The 19,303-nt window shown below is 37.3% G+C and overlaps 1 protein-coding gene across 1 annotated transcript in view; it reads right to left on the bottom strand.

Annotated features, from left to right (window-relative positions):
• ADPRHL1 (ADP-ribosylhydrolase like 1) overlaps window positions 1-19,303 on the bottom strand; it is a 34,365-nt gene that overhangs the window by 14,451 nt on the left and 611 nt on the right. Inside the window, exons 2-3 of the mRNA XM_037799605.1 lie at window positions 13,027-13,191; window positions 4,803-4,928 (exon numbers count right to left, since the gene is read on the bottom strand). Coding sequence (XP_037655533.1) covers window positions 4,803-4,928; window positions 13,027-13,191 — 291 coding nt within the window. The remainder of the gene's footprint in view (window positions 1-4,802; window positions 4,929-13,026; window positions 13,192-19,303) is intronic.

Raw genomic sequence — 19,303 nt, 5'->3', positions numbered from 1 at the left:
CTGGAAAGCCCCAGTGGAGCTACATTCCTAAAACTAAAACAAAAAAAGGGGGAATTGAGGGTGGGAGACAAAAATTTAAAGATGTCACTTGAATGGAATTCCATCCAGTCAGCCAGTTAGTTCACTTAGATTTCTTCTTAAAAAGGCTTTTAATTTTTGATGGCTTTTTGCTTTTCTCTCCATTATGACAAAGGTCATGTGGGATGCTGCTGATCCTGGCAACATTTGGGGCTTCCTGAACTGGTTTAGTGTCATTGCCACCCGAGGAGCAGGACGTGTGGCAAGGTTTAGGCACCGGGATGCCACTAGAAAGCTGGTTCATGCTACAGGACTTCTCCAGGATGCCATTGTACACTTTGCTTGCAGGACTGAAGATCATACTCTTAGTTTCTGTCAGCCCCACACAATCAGGAGAGCCCCGAGAGACATCTGCAGTTATGGGTGAATCTCCTCTAGAAGAATCCTCTAGGGAGAGCTCATCTCTTGATATCTTTCGAGGAGATAGTGTTTGGTATATCTCAAGGCTTAAAGGAGGAGACTGTTTCCTTCCAATGGAAGAACTTAAGGAGTCACATTCTGAAGCTGTGTCTGGCACTTCCCATTGCTTTTCAGCAGAGAAGTAAATGGCCTCCTCCTCCTCTTCATTTCGATAAAGAGCAGGACAACTGGAAACTGAGAGGATATCCGGGTCAGGGGAAGGCAACGAGTGCTGTGTGTGCTGGGGATGGTGAGAATGGTGGGCGTGTGGCACATGGAGAGCATGGGGAGGGGGCTGAGCACGTTGAGGCTGCGGCGAGGACGGCACGACGCTGCGGCGAGAGCGACACAGGCTACTGCTTCTGGCTAATGATCCAGCAGGTTTAGCCATGGACCCTGGGAGAGCCAGAGGGTCGCCTTGACTGGGTCTGAAGGGGACTATCTTGGAGGACTATCTTTATCAACCTTTCAGGTATGCAGGTCGGGCTAAGTATTGCTCTCAGCAAACCAATCCAGGAGTGAAGGAGGAAACAAATGGGAAGCCCAGCATACTTCTGTTCCTCAAATGTTATTTAAATAGCGTAAGTGTTGCCCGTCTGTGCCAGTTTGAATGTATTATGTCCCCCAAAAGCCATTATCTTTGATGTAATCTTGTGTGGGCAGACCTATCAGTGTTAATTAGATTGTAATTCTTTGAGTGTTTCCATGGAGATGCACCCCACCCAACTGTGGGTGATGACTCTGATTGGATAATTTCCATGGAGGTGTTGGCCATTCAGTGTGGCTCTGAATTAAATTACTGGAGCACTATATAAGATCAGACAGAAGGTGCAAGCTGCTACAGCCAAGAGGACACTTTGAAGAAAGCACAGGAGCTGCAGATGAGAGACAGTTTGAAGATGGCCATTGAAAGCAGACTCTTGCTCCAGAGAATCTAAGAGAGGACAAACGCCCCAAATGCAACTAAGAGTGACATTTTTGAGGAACTGCTGCCTAGAGAGGAACATCCTGGGAGAAAGCCATTTTGAAAACAGAACTTTGGAGCAGAAGCCAGCCACGTGCCTTCCCAGCTAACAGAGGTCTTCTGGACACCACTGGCCGTCCTCCAGTGAAGGTACCTGATTGCTGATATGTTACCTTGGAAACTTTATGGCCTTAAGACTGTAATATGTAACCAAATAAATCCCCTTTATAAAAGCCAATTCATCTCTGGTGTTGTGCATTCCAGCAGCTTTAGCAAACTAGAACACTGTCATACAGTAGACATTATTTTCCCCAAATTCTATCTGTGAACCAGGTGCTTTAAAGTCTTTTGATGACTGGATTTGTACTGAGCTCTTCCCTGGTGGTCAACACAATCAATGAGGTACACGAATTAGCAAACTGGTTGATGGGCCTCAGGGTTAGTCAGTTCTCATGGAACAGGGTGAAGTTAATGCCCTCCTCCCAGCACATTCCAGCTGCTTTGGACTTATTGGAAGCATTAGATAAGAGTTTTGAGAAAGACTAATTTAAAGTGTTCATAATTATCCTGATAATAACAAGATAAGAAATGCTCCAGAGCTAGCAGGACAGTCTTGGTTGTGGTACCATCTGCTACGTAGAATATGCCTTTTTCAAAGGAAATAAGGCATTTTAGTAGTAGTAGTAGTAGTTGTAGTAATAGTCATCTTAGTAATAATAGTTGTCATAGTAGTGATAGTCATAGTAGTAACAGTAGTAGCAAAAGTCATAGTAGTAATAGTTGTAGTAATAGTCATTGTAGTAATAGTCATAGTAATGGTCGTCATAGTAACAGTCATTGTAGTAGCAACAGTTGTCATAGCAGTAAATTTGTAGTAGTAGTAATAGTTATTGTCATAGTAGTAGCAATAGTCTTCATAGTAATAGTTGTAGTAGTAATAATAGTAGCAATAGTAGTTGTAATAGTAGTAGTAATAGTAGTAGTAGCAACAAACATGTACTGAGCTGTTGCCATGTGCCAGGCACTAAGTGCTTTACTTGTATAACATTGATACAACAACAGCCTTATGAAGTGGGCATTATTATTAACTCCATTTTATACATGAGGAGTGTGAGGCACTGGGAGGTTATGTAACTTAATTATATAACTAGTGTTAGCTTTGGAAAAGTAAAGATTTTAAGTGACCATATCAATTAGGTCTATGTGAAGCAAGTGAACTATAACTTAAGAAAACGAGCTTTGAATTCAGATGGATCGGCTTGCAAGTCCTGGTTTCACTGCTTATCAGATGTAAAACCCTAGATAAGTTATTTGGCATATTTTCATTTTCTGTTTCCTCATCTGTAAAATGGAGACAGCAATACCTATTTTCAAATGATTGTTGTGAGGACTAAATGATTTTAGGCATGGAAAGTGCCTAGCACCCAAAAAATGGTAGCTCTACGGTTCCCCATTCCATTCAATAAAGTGCATTGCACATTTGATTGAGGAGCTTTCCAATTTTTTTTTCAGCTACTCTTAGAGGCATTAACTATGGATCATTTTAAAGGCCAGGGGATTAGAGTTCATGGAACAATAACAGTCTAATTTTCAAATTCAGGGTTCTAATGATTGTCCTGACTACCATGTTATCACTCGGCTTCCTCTCATGGAATGTTTCAGCTCTAGAGTCTTGGACAAATGCATGCTGTCATAAACACAGTGACACTTGGTGCTGAAGGCTGTTTGAAGTTTGAAAAGGGGGTTGGAGTCAAAAAGAAATCCCAAATATTAACTGCATGCAATTGAACCCTTATAACATTTTTCAGTCATCATCCTAGAAATACATAAATTATTTAACTATTCACCATGTGAAATAACATTGCTTAATAAGCAATATATTACCAAATTTTTAGAAATTTAAATTCTCAATCCTAATTCTTATACTCATTACATTGTTTTCAAATATTCAATACTTCCATGTTTGAAGGTTTTGAAATTTTAATTTACTTCTAGTTAAACCATTTGGTTAGTAGATGCCCAGCATTAACTCCTTTCCTACACTCTAAAGATGTTGCCCACTGGTTGCATCATATAACTTTCCTATTAAAATTTAGGTATTTAACAAATTTATTTGCTGAGTTCATTGTTTAGGCTGTTGTGAGTATATTTGTATATTTTGGTACATTTGGTATATTTTGTTATATACATTCAGCGGAATGGCCTCTCAGTAAACATGGTTCTAGTTTTATCAAATGCCATTTCAATTACTGCTGTTCTCTTCCATTTAACTGACACGTTCTAGGAGGATTCAGGTGGCCCCTCTCCTCTCAGTGAGTGACATCCAGTTAAAAGGAACATTAGGAGTAACCTTGAAAGAGCAAAACAGTCATCAGAGAACAGCTGGCAGCCTTCGTGCACAGAACTGGGGAGAAGCACGTCCACCTGCTTTGCCATGATTTAAGGGCTGATTAAATCAGCGTTTCAAGTTGTTTTTTCTTTTTTTAAATTGCGAGCTGATTGAGTGACATGCTTCAGCTGCCTAAGTCATGTCCCAAAGTCAGGTCCTGGGGCAGTCGCTAGTTTGCCCTCTCCCTTGGACAAGGGGCGAATGGGAGAAATAACAGAAAACAGTCTATCTACATTGTGCACATACCATGTGGCAAGCACTGCTTTGAGAGGTTTTATTTATTATTTAACTCATTCTATCCTCATGATAACCCAATAAGTAGGTGTGATTATTATCATCATAATCATCATTTTCCAGGTAGGGAAACTGAGGCACAGGTAGTTTGACTCATTCCACAGTAAAGGGTGGAGCTGAGACATGAACTCAGTCAGTCTCAGTGCCTAATCATCATGTTAGAAGTGACATAAAAGCTCCCTAGCCAAGGGCACAGCACAAGCCGGAAACCTATGGTTAACTACTGGATTTGGCTTCACCGTTGAAAATGTAATGTAAAATCTATTTCCCATTACTTCCTAGCTTCATTCAGATAACTGGTGCTTCTCTTTTTCTTTTTCTTTTTTTCTGATGTGAAAGATATCAAAGCCAATGAGTATTCTTTCCCTTGTACAACTTCTCCAACATCACCACACTTAGCATCAATTTTGCTTTTAGGTTGAAACAGAATTTAAGCAAAGTTGGAGATTAAAAAAATAAAAACCAAGTCCTCCAACAAATAAGCAAATCAAAAATTTGATGTGATTGCATGAAATGTCCAGATTTTCTATTGGGCAGGGGGAGACGGAGTAGAATGTGATGAAGAATTACAAAAAGGGTGCCTAGCAAACATGGGATCAGACATTGTTTTCTGTAAAAAGACACACTGATACCATTTAGGTTGCACGACCCTGGTATCTGTTCCAACACCAGCATTACCTGTAGGATGGTTATGTGTCATCCTGCCACACTCGATGCTAACTTCAATAAGGGTTTCCAGCCGGTCAGGCTTCCAGTATCTCATGCCAATGCACATTGCTTTGGTGGCAGCTCCAAATCCTGAACCTACATGAAGAATGAAATACCTAAATCAGATTTTGCCCCAATAATTCTATCTCTGGCAATCTAGTTTTCATAAATAATCTGAGTCACTGAAATGAGTGAAAATAAGCAAACAACCGAATTATCTGACAATAGAAAAGAGATTAAATAAATTATGATGTATTCATATGTTGGATATATTAAAAAGAGAATTTTTGATGGCACAGGGAAATGCTCATACACTCCTAGTTGGGAAAAATGCAGAAGACAGAATTGTATACATGACATGGTTTCAAGCATATATATTTTTCTTTTTTTAAAACGGCTTTGAGTTATAGTTGACATACACTAAACTGCATATAATTAAAGTGTATATGTTGATAAGTTTTGATGTATGTATACACCCATGAAACCATCACACAAATAAATAAAGTGAAGATATCTATCACTTCCAAGAGTTTTCTCATGACTCTTTGTAACTTATCCTTCTGCCAAGGGCCCCACCAACCACTGATCTGGCACTATAGATTAATTTGCCTTTTCTAGAATTTATGTAAATGTAATCTCATAGAATATATTCTTTTTGGCCTGGCTTTCTTTCACTCAACATAACTATGTTGAGATTCATCCATGTTGTGCATGTCAATAGCTCATTCCTTTTTACTGATGAATAGTACTCCATTGTACGAATATGAATATACCATGATTTGTGTATCCATTTACCCATTTATGGACATTTGGGTTGTTTCCAGGTTGGGACTATTACAAATAATGGTGCTATGAAAATTCATAGTCAAATCTTCATGTGGAGATATGCTTTCTTTTCTCCTGAGTAAATGCATAGGAGTGGAATATTTGGATCACATGGTAGGTAAATGTTTAACTTTTTAAGAAACTGCCAAACCAGTATCCAAAGTGGTTGTACCATTTTACATCCCCACCAGCAACAAATCCACATCCTTAACAATATTTGCTGTGGTCGGTCTTTTAAATTTTAGCTATTCTATTAGGTATGTAGTGGTATCTCATTGTAGTTTTTTAATTTGCATTTTTCTAATGACTAACAATGTTGAATGTATTAAATGAGCTTTTTTGCATATATCTTCTTTGGTGAAATGTCTGTTTAAATATTTCACCCATTTTTGTATTGGATTGCTCGTTTTCTTAGATTGAGTTTTAAAAGTTCTTTATACATTGAGTTCAAATCATTTAATAGATAAATTCATTGCAAATATTTTCTTCCAATCCTCTTCATTCTTTTAACTCAGTCTTCTGAAGAGCAGAAGAATGAATCTGGGAAGTATTCCTCCTCTTCAGTTTTCTGGAAGAGTTGTTACAATTGGCATTATTTTTTCCTTATATGTTTGGTAGAGTTCACCAGTGAAAGATTCCGGACCTGGAGTTTTCTGTTGAGATCAGAGCAGCGCTTAGCAGCTATTTATTCCTCATACTGAGATGTGGCCCCTCTGAATATCTGTCTGATGTGCTGTGAGGTTACCAATGCCGCTGGTAAGAATAGGCGCTATTCTTGGCCCCAGGTGAGCGCTGTTCTCTCTAATTCTCTCTGATGGTTCTTTACCCAGCCTCAGGTAGTTTCCTCACATGGCTGTCCAGATCAGTACTCTGCTGAACAGTTAAGGAAGCCTCAGCAGAGATCCACTGGTTTCTTTGTGCAGCTCTTTCCTCTCTGGTACAGTCCAGGGAACTCTGGCTGTCTTGGTATCCCTGGACTCCCAGCTCCATCTCCTCAACTTAGAGCATTCTTTTCACTACTTGCATCACAGCTTGGAAACTCTCCCAAGGTAGTGATTTTGGGCAATAGTAGGGCTCATCTTGTTTGTTTCCCATATCCTGGGGGAGCACTGTCATCTGTTGCCTGATATCCAGGATCTTAAAGACCAATATTTCATATATTTTGTCTGGTTTCTTTGGTTGTTTTAGTTTGGAGGGTGAAACGAGTCCCTGTTATTTCATGTTGACAGAAGTGGAAGTATATTTATATACCTCTATGCAGCACATATATAGAAAAGACTGGAAGAACATGTAACAAGAGGTTCACAGTGATTATCTTTGGGTGGCTTTATGGATAATTTGCATTTCCTTTACACGTGTCTGTATTTTCACATTGTAGGTATACTATTTTATAATTGAAATAATGTTATTTTATAAAGTATTCTTTTAGCAACAAGGCAATGGTCATCTATTTCTCCTTCATTCACTCACTAATTCTAAAAGCTTCATTCTGAACTTGAGATGTACAAAATACCTAATTTCAAGCTATTTTGAAATTACAACTCTAGGAGATATATTTATGTAGAGCTCCTGAATTAAGACCATGCAATAACAGCCAGTAGAGCTAGAAGTTTAATTCTGCCTAGTTTAACTCTGTCACCTAATGCACTGTTGTGAGTCAATAAAATTCCATTCCTGTTGTTTTCCAGGAGTTTGATAGTTTTAGCTCTTGTATTTCAGTCTTTGATTCATTCTGAGTTGATTTTTGTACATGGTGTGAGAAGGGGGTCTAACTTCATTCTTTTTCATGTGGATTTCCAGTTTTTCCAGCACCATTTGTTGAAGAGACTATTCTTTCCTACATGTACTTAGCACCCTTGTCGAAAATCAGTAGGTTACAGATGTGTGGGTCTCATTCTGGACTTTAAATTCTGTTCCATTAGTCTATTTGTCTACCTTTATGCCAGTACCACACTCTTTTGATTACTGTGGCTTCGTAGTACAATTTGAAATCGGGAAGTGTGAGTCCTCCAACTTTGTTAGTCTTTTTCAAAATTGTTTTGGCTCTTTGGAGCCCCTTGCAGTCCTATATGAATTTCAGTACTGTTTTTTCCATTTCTGCAAAAAAGTGTTGCTAGAATTTTGATAGGGATTGCATTGAATTTGTATATTACTTCGGGTAATATCGATAGCTTGACAATGATAGCTCTTCCAGTCCACGAATGTAGGCCCTCTTGCCATTTATTTAGGTCTTCTTTAACCTCTTTCAGCAGTGTTTTCAGTGTACAAGTCTTTTATATCCTTGATCAAGTTTATTCCTAAATATTTTATTTTTTAAGATGCTATTGTAAATGGAATTTTTTTTCTTGATTTCCTCTTCAGATTGTTCATTACTAGTGTGTATGGGAACAGTATTGATTCTTATGAGTTGATCTTGTACCCTGTCACTTTGCTGAATTCATTTATTAGTTCTAGTAGCTGTATAGTGGATTTTTCAAGATTTTTCCAGGATTTTCTCTCTATATAGGAACATATGCAAATAGGGAAAGTTTTACTTTTTCCTTTACTATTTAGATGCTTTTTATTTCTTTTTATTGCCTAATTGCTCTGGCCAGAACTTCCAGAATAACAGTGGTGACAGTGGGCATCCTTGTCTTATTCCTGATCTTAGAGGGAAAGTTTTCAGTCTTTCACCATTGAAAACAGTGTTAGCTGTAAGTTGTTCATAAATGGCCTTTATCGCTTTGAAAAAATTCCTTTCTAGTCCTTCTTTTCTAAGTGTTTTTATCAAGAAAGGGTGCTGGACCTTGTCAAATGCCTTTTCTGCATCTATTCAGATAATCATGTGGCTTTTCTCCCCCTTCATTCTATTGACATAATGTATTATTTTCTTATGTTGAACTATCCTTGCATTCCTGGGATAAATCCCATTTGGTCATGGTGTATGATCATTTTAATAGGCTGTTAGACTGGGTTTGCTAGTATTTTTTTTTTTTTTTTTGAGGATTTTTGCCTCTGTATTCATAAGGGATATTAGTCTGTAGTTTTCTTTCAGTGTGATGTCTTTACCAGACTTTAGTATCAGAAAATGAATTAGGAAGCATGCTTCTGAATTCTTTGAAAGAGTTTGAGGATTGGTGTTAATTCTTCTTTAAATATTTGGTACAATTTACCAGTGAAGCCAGCTGGTCCTGTACTTTTCTTTGGTGGAAGGTTTTTGATTATTGATTCAATCTCTACTTGTAACAGGTTTGTTGAGGTTTTCTTTTTCTTCTTGAGTCAATTTAGATAATTTGTATATTTTAGGAATTTTTCCATTTCTTCTAGATTATCTAATTTGTTGGTATAGAATTGTTCATAGTAGTCTTTTATAATCCTTTTTATTTCTGTAAGGTCAGTAGCGATACCACCATTTTTCCTTCTGATTTTAGTTATTTGCATATTTTTAATAGTCTAGCTAAAGGTTGTGAATTTTAATGATTTTTTTCAAAGAACCATCTTTTTGTTTTGTTTATTTTCTCAAATGTTCTTATATTCCCTATCTCATTTACATAAACACATGGGATATATTCAGCCATAAGAAAGAATAAAGTTATGAGACATGCTGCAACATGGAAGAAACTTTAAACATGCTCAGTGAAATAAGGCACAAAAGTACAAATATTGCATGATATCACTTATAATAGATGACTAGAAATAGCAAAATCACAGAGACAGACAGTAGATTAGAGGTTACCAGGGAATAAGGAGGGGAGAGGAGAAGGGAGAGTATTCGTCTGTAAAAATGAAAGATAGTTAAACAAAAAATCAAGGCCATCCAATGACAGCCCACAAGGTGGGCACAATCAGCCACCTCCCTCAGAGCTGTGCATGTAATGAAGCAAAACAAAACGCAAAACTTCCATTCATAAAATGGGAAGTGATTCATTGAAAAAAATTACTGAGTACCTATTATAAGTCTAGCAACGAACCAGATGCTGGAGAAAAATGATGGGCAAAAACTAACACTAACACGGTTTCTGTTATCATGGACCTTACTCTTTCATGCATATTAATGTCTACTTTGCCTGCCTTAACTGAAGAATGTAAGCAAATTGCTTTGAAATTTTTTCAGTTATACAGATGTAGATTAATTTTGATAATTACTACCTGGGTTCAAATACTAGCCTCTTTACCAGCCTCTTTCGTTGTATTACCTTGTGCAAGTAACAAATTCTTTCAGCTCTAGTTTCCATTAAGGGGGATTCCAGAAGAGGCATGCATTTCTTGTGCAAGAATATCTATGGAGAGGATTTAAATCCTAGCTCCACCCTTAAGACTGTGTGGGGATCTTAGACAAGTTACTTAACCTTGATAAGCCTTGGTTTCTTTACGTGTAAAATGGAGATAACGGTATTTATGAAGCTGTGATATGATGTCTGTAAATTATATATCATATGTAAATTATGATGCATCATAATTCCTAATATATACCAAATGCTCAATAAATGTTAGGTAGTATCTGGTTAGCATGGCTTAATGGGCAGTCTGCCACTAACTGGATGATCTTAGGAAAGAAATTTTAATTTCTCAAACTTTAATTTCCTTTTATGCAAGATGGGGATAGTAACATATATACTTGTTATCCTCAAAATTGTTTGAGGATAAAATTGGTAAAAACAGAAGAAAATCAACTGCTTTTAAATGATGCTAAATGGTTGCAAGTTAGCACCATTATTTCATCTTTATGTCCTTCCCAAATTCTTTCTGTATACATTTAACAGAACCCAAGATGACTTGTGTTAGGGAGGATACAGAACTGGGGTAGGTGGAATGGCTATTGACTCCATAGCTGTTTCTTCAAGCCACCATTCACCCCTCTAAAAGGAGACTCTTACAAGCAGGAGGGAAATTGGATGTACATAGTTCAGGGATCAGACCACATTTCACAAGGTGAAGGCTGGGCTGTCTTCAAAAACTGGAACACAGTAAAATGAAAATAACTGTTGGGATAGGGTGGTAAGATCATGTAAAAAAAATTATTTTAAAAGTCAAAAAGGAAAATTTAACACTGACTGGATATTTGATATTGAAAATATTTTTTTTTAGATGATAGTGGAATTGTGGTCAAGTCTTTAAAAGTTCTTACCTTTTAGTGATACATTTATGGATGAAGTGATATGATATCTGGGTTTACTTTAGATTAATTTTGGGGACAGGAGAGTGCAGCACTAGGTAGTAGTATAATGAAATAAGACTAGCCATGAGTTGATGGATACATGGGGGTGTTGCTAAATTATTCTCCCTGCTTTTGTATATGCTTGAAATAGTCCATAATGAAAAGTTCAAAAGATAAAAAAAAACTTCAGATAAAAAATTAAAATATGATAGCAGTAGGAAATTTAACTTGAGTAAGTTAAGTTGAGAAACTTAAGTTGTCGATTAGGGATTGTCATGGATACCAGGTTAACAGCTCCTTTGTGTGTAAAAGTGTGTGAGACAATAATTAGAGTATTACTTCAAAAATAATTGTAAACCTATTTATTAATGTTTACGATACTTGTGCTAAAGAGACTGCATCAAACCAATTTTAGGGTTCTAGAAACTGCAACAGGAAAAGATAAAGAGAAGGCCATTAATAATTAAGAGGGGCAAAAAAGGCAACACTAACAATTGTACTTGTGTAGCATTAAATAGCTTTCAAATGACTTTGGAATACTTTACTTCTTTTGGTCCTTCCCTAAGGTTAGACAGAGGGGGCATTATTTTTCTATTTTTAAAGAAGAGAAAACGTGGACTTCAAGTGGTAAATGACCTGCCCAATGCCACAAATCTCTATTGGACCTTAGACTAGAAACCAGTTTCTCTGATTCTGAGCCGTGACCTTAAGAAAAGAAAAATACTTATATGGGGTTTTTCTTATAAAATTTATACATGTACACAGCAAAGAAAAACTGAAACAGAACAAAAGTGAAGCAAAAAATGATTCTAAAAACAACAAAACATTAATTCTCTCTTCCCACTCCACTCTCTGTTTCTACTGTGAAAGTTCTTGATTATGTTTAGAGAAATTTTCTAAGCACCTGCAAGCATGTATGTGTGTGTGTAACTATCAATGCAATTTCGTTTAAAAACACAGCTGGGATTATACTATATACACTGACTTGCACCTTGCTTTCTCAAGTTAATCTTAGATATCTTTCCATGTGCCAATATGCATAGATCTGTTTCATTCTTTCTAATGGCTGCATAATATTCCATTATATGGATGCACCATAATTAATTTCACCATTCTCCTACTGATGGACATTTAGGCTGTTCCCAGTTTTTTTGCTAATATCAACAATGCTGCAAAGAACAGCCTTGGACATACATCTTTTCACATTTGCTTGGCTGTGTTGGCTATATATCATCATGGGTTCTCAGAATTTCTGGAAGTAGAACTGCCAGATTAAAAAGCATGTACATTTAAATATTTTGATAGATAATGCCAAATTTCCCTCCAAATATGCTGTAGCATTTTTTCACCCCCATTCAGTATGAAGTTGTTTGTGTTTCCTATTGCACCACTTAAGAGAGAACTCTGAGGGCCTTCCAGGTTGGTAATCAGCCTACGCCTACACAAACTGGTCCTTCTAGTGTGTCCCACTCATCTTTTTCTCTTACTTTATATTTGGCTGCCATAGTGGTCCACCTAAGATTTCCATGCTTTCTCACCTGTTGAGTTCCCATGGAGACCTGTATCTCTGCTACTTTATCAGAGAATGTGTTTCATCAGGGAAACTTCTCTTAGTCTATGTGAGTTTTCTTAGTAGGCCTAGGAAAAATGGGTCCAAGGGCTCCAGCCTGAAAAAACCTTTTTTTTTGAGGGATTATGGACGAAATAGAGCTAATGGTTGTTGTGCTAAAGAACACAGCAGCTCTGCTGCCATTTAGCCTTCTACTATGAAACACAAGGGTACAGGTCCAGGACATTAGGAAGAGAAGCTTTTAAAAGACAGTGACCACCTGAATAATGGCACTGCCACAGCCACATCAAAAGCATCAGAGACACTTATGCAGGGAGTGCATGCTTTCCTTGATGTTGTGGGAAAAACATAAAAACTGAAATGGAAAGCAGTGGAAAATATTCCTTAAAATAAACCAGGATATCTATGACAAAAATCCTGTTGGGGAAGCCCAGTGCCAAGTGGGCAGGCTTTCTTTAAAAAGATGCTGGAGAGGGCAGGACTGGCCTACAAGAGGACAAACTGCTCTGCAAAAATAGTTTTTGGCAAATCCTTTATCATTTCAAGCAAACCTGGAAATGTTAGGTGGAGTTAGTTGGGATGACAGAAGAGATTGGTTAGTGTTTCAGAGGGGATTCCCCAGCAACACAGCTTCAAAGTGAGAAGAAATGATTTCCCCTGACCCTTTTCATTGAAAGGTGTATGCCAGGCGAGGAGATAATTATCTGGCTTCAACTGCAAGCAGCCTTCAATGGTAGCTGGGTCAGGCCCATGTCCTGGAAGCTTCTCAAGTATCTCCACATAGTGCTTCACCATCTCCCGGTACAGGTCATCCAGACACCAGTAGTCTGAGTGGAGGGAAGGGAATGGACAAAAGTCAGTGCAAGCAGCAGGAAAAGTCGGACAAAGTCATCTCCCCAACCCTCTTTGGATAAGGATAGGTTCACAGAACTGAATGTAATTGCTGCTTAATAAATGCCATTATGCAACAGTGATGACAGATAATCTAACAATAATTATGTTTCTAAGTTAGTGGAAGAGTCAACTTTTTTTTAAGTTAAGAGCCTTTTATCCAACTAGAGGAATTGAAAATGCAGACAAATAATTCATTTTAAACTTCATTTAGGTTTCAGACATTATAGTTTGCTCTTCTGCTTATTCTAGTTACAAATGAGAATCTAGGAAAAAATTCATGGTTCTCATTTTCTACGAATGCTTCTATCCATTCTTTGCAACATCTGAGAACAAACTAAGCTGAAATCTGCCTATTCCTTGGGCTTATAAAACAGACACTTCTAAAGTAAAGAAAGCGTATTTCTCTTCTTTCCCTTTTTCTGTCACTGGTGAGCAGCCAAATGGAAAACGAGCGCACTGCATTGTCAGGTATTTTCCCAAACTGTATTCCCAGGAATATAAAAGGTGTTTGGGGAATAATTATGGTCCCAAGTCCCTAGAAGATCATGGGGCATGGAGGACAAAAGGAACTAATACACATTAAATACCCACTGATGCCAGGTACTAAGTATTTATATTATCTCACATAATCCTCCACACAGCAATGAGGTTATTTGTCTTTTTTTGTTTGTTTGTTTAGATAAGGTTCAGAGAGGTTATGTGACATGCCCAAAGCTAGAGCTGATAAATGAATTTGATTCCTAAGCCTGGGCATTTTTGTCATTAAGTTAATCCACATAGTGGATCCTCTAATATTGGATTCCTCTAATATTGGATTCCTCTAATATTGGATTCGAAGTCACCTGGCAATATCAGAGAGAAGGCTGTGACCAAGTCGAAGAAGCTACCGCACCAGGTAAGGCCAGGCGGGGTATAGAGTGCACCTTCCAATGTCAGCTTTTACAGTCACCAACACATTCTTATTCTGTACAAAAGTTGCCTGTAAGCGCCATTGAATTGTACACACACACGACGGGTTGAAATGTCAAATAATATGTCACATGTATGTTACTACAATTACAAAAAATTGCATTTAGGCTTTTGGGTTGACATTAGGAGACAGCTATTGCCACTCCTCCAACTGATGATGCATTTACCTATTTTGGGGGATGGTGTATGCATGGAGGGGGAGAAATGAGGGGGTGGGGAGACAAAGGCACATCTCCACCTTCCACTGGGTACAGAGTAGGCACTGCAATGCTATTTGCATGAAAACCCAAAAACCTTTTTATTGCTTGACCAGTGTCTCTTTAGGCCACATCAAAGTCAGGTATTCTAGCATGGAGGAATTAAGAGAGATTAGAAATGACCACCTGAAAAAATTTCTGCCATCGCCAGGATGGAAAGCTTCCATCCTGTCAACTGTTACAGATGGTGGCACTCTCATGCTTTTTGCTTTAACAGAGCTAGAACTATAAACCTCTAGATAAGGAACTGGATTTTAAGTCCTTCTATCTTATTCCCCGTCCAGTTCACCAGAGACTTCTTAAGCAAAGAAAGTCCTTGGAAGACTCAGTCCCCACTGTTCCGCATATGGTACTCACACATACTGGATGTACTGTGCATTGCTATGATTCTGAGTTGGGAAAGAAGAGAGGATGTGGCAAGACTTTGTTTTGAGAGGAATGAATTCAGCAAGTCACATGGGGAGCGATATTACACTGGTAACCCTCAAGAATAAAATTAACCTTTGTATGCACATGAAATCTCTAGTTAGGAAGCATGAACCATTTGGATTTGTTGAGGCTGTTTGTAAACTGATAATGTATTTGGCTTTCAGTACCCAGCACTCTCAGTTTACAAACAGCCTTTCTTAACTCAGTCTTGGATTAGTAAGCTTGGCCCTTCCCTGGTCTAGTTCATTTTATTCTGGAATCAGATACTATGAAAATGTCTATATTTAACTGATCTTAAGTTTTTAAAAGGAAAAAAATTCCATGAAAACAAATGGCAACAAACAGCCCTGTCTTTTCAGGTTAGAATTTAAACTAGAAACAGATTTTTCAAAGCTGCAGAGTCTAGGAACCTGTCACCTGAGTGATCTGAATTTCTCTAATTTCTGACATAGCCACTCAACTCATGTTTTCTCTACCCTACCTTGGAAAATCAGTTTATGAAACCACCTTTAAGTCTCCCACCTAAATATAATAAAGAAAAGGCAAAATACCAATATCAAATTGCCTTGAAATAAAAGTACAGAACTGTTTCAAAATGTTTACCAATACAAGCAAATGTTCTGCTTTAACACTGTTATCATGGAGCTGTGGGTAGAGAAACAGAACCCAATAGCTGAGTCTGGGCCAAGCTCCTTTGCTCATCCTGGTAAGTTAACCTATAGGTTATGGATAGACAAGTGGGTATTTCGTGCCAGTCCTTCCTGGCTGACCCTCAAAGCATAAAATACTTTAGAAATACACGGTAATAACATGAGCCACCTTCCCATAATTTATTAAGTGCTTACTCACATTACTCATGCTTTCTTACTCATGCTTTGTTATCTCATTTAAGCCACACATAACCCTATGAGAAAGGTATCATTATCCCCAAAGTAAAGCTCAGAGATGTTAAATGACATCACCAATTTTCTTAGCTAGTATGTGGTGAAGCAGGAGTAGAACTAGGAATATCAGGCTCCAAAAATAGCATACATTCTTTAAGGATAAGTCTTAATCTTCTTTTGTATCCTTGAGTGACTGGCACAAGGCCTAGCATTCAAATAGGCACTTAATAAATGCTTGTTGAATGACTTAATGAATGCTTACTGGAGATGTGAGCTCTTTGCTCATAAGCTATATATACTGAATTACCTACCTACCTATCTAGGTCTCTAATATTGGAAACTGTTATTTCCTAATTCAATATCTGTTCTGGTGTTCTTTTGAAAGACTCACCTAAAAGCAGGACATCATGCATGTTGGATCTGATCTGCTTACAATCACTTAGTAGCAGAAACAATTAGGAGACCACACAGTTACATGGTTTGCAGGGTTAATGAATTTATTGGCAAAACTAACTTAAATATGAAAGATGAAGTTTCACTTTGAAATTCGTCTGTCTTTGGAAAACATGTTGAAGAGTCACTGTACATCACAAGCTTAAAAACATTTGCATGACCCACAGTGGTCTTGGATAGTCATGTACGGTGTTTAAGAACATAGGCTTTGCTGCGTGACCAAATGTGAGGAAAAAAGGAAGGTAACAGGTTGAGGTCACAGTGTCTGAGAGATCCCAAATAGAGTTGAGAGGCTATCCTGGAGGTTTCTCTTATGCAAGCTCCAGCTAGACATCCCAAGTGGCCACAGTACGCCATGCCCTTACCAAAAGTAGTCCCTAAATACCCAGATCCCTACCTGAGATTCTATAAAAGATGCACTCACTAAGTTTTATCTCTTAGAAACTTAAATCCACCACATAGTTCTTATACCAGACAAGTCCTAAAACCCAGAGGCAACAGCCTCTTTAATATCAACTATTAGATGCAGCCCCCTTCCCCATACTGTTGTCACCCCTTTCAATATGAACAAGTTAGGGTGCTCACTGCCTAGACACCCCTGAAGACGGAGAAAGAGATTAAGTGACAGGAAGGGGTAGCAACAAACAAGATAAGGTTTAACAAAGGTTTATGAATACTGAAACTTTATATAATTATATATATTTTTTGGATGCTGGGGTGTTGGAATGGCTAGAAGGAGGTAAATCACATGGTGGAACTGAAAGCTATAGCATCCTTGGGGATTTGCTCTATAGCTGCTCATTGAATTGTGCCTGTATATACCTTGTATTGCATAATAAGGAAAGAACTGAAAGTGTGGAACTGTAACTCACAACAGTTTTTGAAATTACCTATAATTCAACTGCTTGTTGAGCTGTACATCGAGAGGTGAAACCTTTCTGTATGTATGTTACATTGTACAATAATGGAAATGGCTGAAGTTGTGGAACTGTGACCCATGGCATTCTTTGAAATTTGCTAACTACTTGTGAAATCGTACTTTGAAAGTTATCACTGTTATGTATATATGTTAAAGTTCACAATTAAAAAAATAAGAAGAACATAGGCTTTGGAGCCAGATTGTTTGTGTTCCAGTCCATGCTCTGTCATTTAATTTGTCTGTGTGGCATTGAGCAAGTTACTTAACTTCTCTGGGTGTCAGCTTCTTTATCTATAAAACTGTAATAATAAAGTAAACCTTCAGGGCTGATTTTAGGATTAAATGATTATAAACATAAAGCAGTGAGAAAAGTGCCTGGTCCATAACAAGTGCTATGTGAGAGTTAGCTATTATTGTTATTAACATGGCTCAAAAACCCCCTTCTTTTTTTTTTTTATTAACTTTACCAAAAAATTAAAAAAAAATTTCCGGACAAAATAAAACAAAGGAATAGGAAAAACAAATATCCTGAAATAACTTCATTGCTTCTAATATGCTCCTACCGTACCACAAGAAAATTAACAAATCAGTCATTCCTGAGCATTCCCATATTATAAAGATTATCCTCAATACCTTCTATAGTCTACAATTAGTTAGCCAAAGAAAAAAAATGGAGCTGTTTGAAAACTAAACAAATGAAATTTCAACTTGTACTTTTAGTGAGTTGAAAAAATATATGCTCTGCTTTAATTTCTATAGGAATGATAGATTCAAGAGGATAATCAGCAATTAATATTTACTCACAACCCAAAACTATAGGGCATTATAGTGTACAATAAGCAATTATTATCTCTACTTTTTGCAGCTTATGATTGTGATCATTTAAAGGAATTCATTTTCCTCCTTAAACATAATGACCCCAAATATTCATAATCTTTTAAAACACATAAATTTCACTTTGCAGGGAGACACATACTATTACTGCAAAGAGGATTTAAATTTATGTATTCTAAGAGAGAATGTTACCATCATGAAAATGCCCCCACTTGTTTTGGATAGTATACTATTAGTAACCACACAAATCCAGATAAATTTCCATGGATTCTGTCACCAACAAAAAAAAGTGCTAACAAAGACAAGGACAAAATGCAGGAAGATATGGATGTGTATATATGTGTACCCACATCAAATTATAAATGAAATAAGCAACATTTTAAGAGTAAGTACCAAATATGTATAGCTCAAACAATTTTTCTTTCAAAAACCATGGTCAGTGACTATCCAGGAGTGTCCTGCTGCTTTGGGGGAGCCCGTGAGCTGCTTTGGGCTGCTATTTAGCACTGCTGAGCCTAAAGGCTTATGAGAATCCACTTGAAAATATTAGAAACAGGAAATATTTTTATTTCATAATTGGGTACACTCAGAAAGATGCTTCACTATTTTCAACAAACTATGACATCTTATCTTATCTATGGTGCTTTAGCTCTCTCACTAGCCATTTAGGATCCAACCACAAAGTATATGACATTCCTATATAATGACTACAAGAACCAAATTTAGCATGTTCACAGCAGATAAATGGAATGAAGTGAATGTGTAAGTGAAATTTCATTGACTGAATATTTGCCCTCAGTTTTATCTTTGCAGATTTTAATTATGCAAAGATATAATAATACCTACAGGTTTTTAAGGAGCAAATGTCTTGTAGGAAAATTGTGCTACATATTCATACACCTCCTGTTTCTCTGAATATTCTTGTAAAAACCCGTTGATTCTCAAATCAACCTGCTACTCACAAGAATTCTCAGGAAATTTTGTTTCCCCCCAAATCCAATCAACTTAATTTTTTTTAGAACATATGAGTGTGTACGCAACTATCCAAGTTGAATCATATTTGGTGGATGGTATTTTAACCCTAATTCATTGGAATTTAGAAGTAGCCCCCAAATATCATCATCTTAATCTTACATTTCAAATTGGCTTTTTATTTTATATTCTTTTGAAACAAATTCAAAATAGGAAGCTTTAATATTGGAAGTAGAGCCCTCACCCTGCTCCTACCAAAACAAATTACAAAGCAAAAAGGTTTACTTGATTTTAACTTTTAGAAACAGAAGGTGCTCTCTCTAGCTCT

This window comes from Choloepus didactylus, chromosome 12 (genome assembly GCF_015220235.1).
Source record: "Choloepus didactylus isolate mChoDid1 chromosome 12, mChoDid1.pri, whole genome shotgun sequence".
Classification (NCBI taxonomy): domain Eukaryota; kingdom Metazoa; phylum Chordata; class Mammalia; order Pilosa; family Megalonychidae; genus Choloepus; species Choloepus didactylus.
Note: the sequence above shows the minus strand (reverse complement) of the source record. Positions and strands in the feature narration are given on the sequence as shown.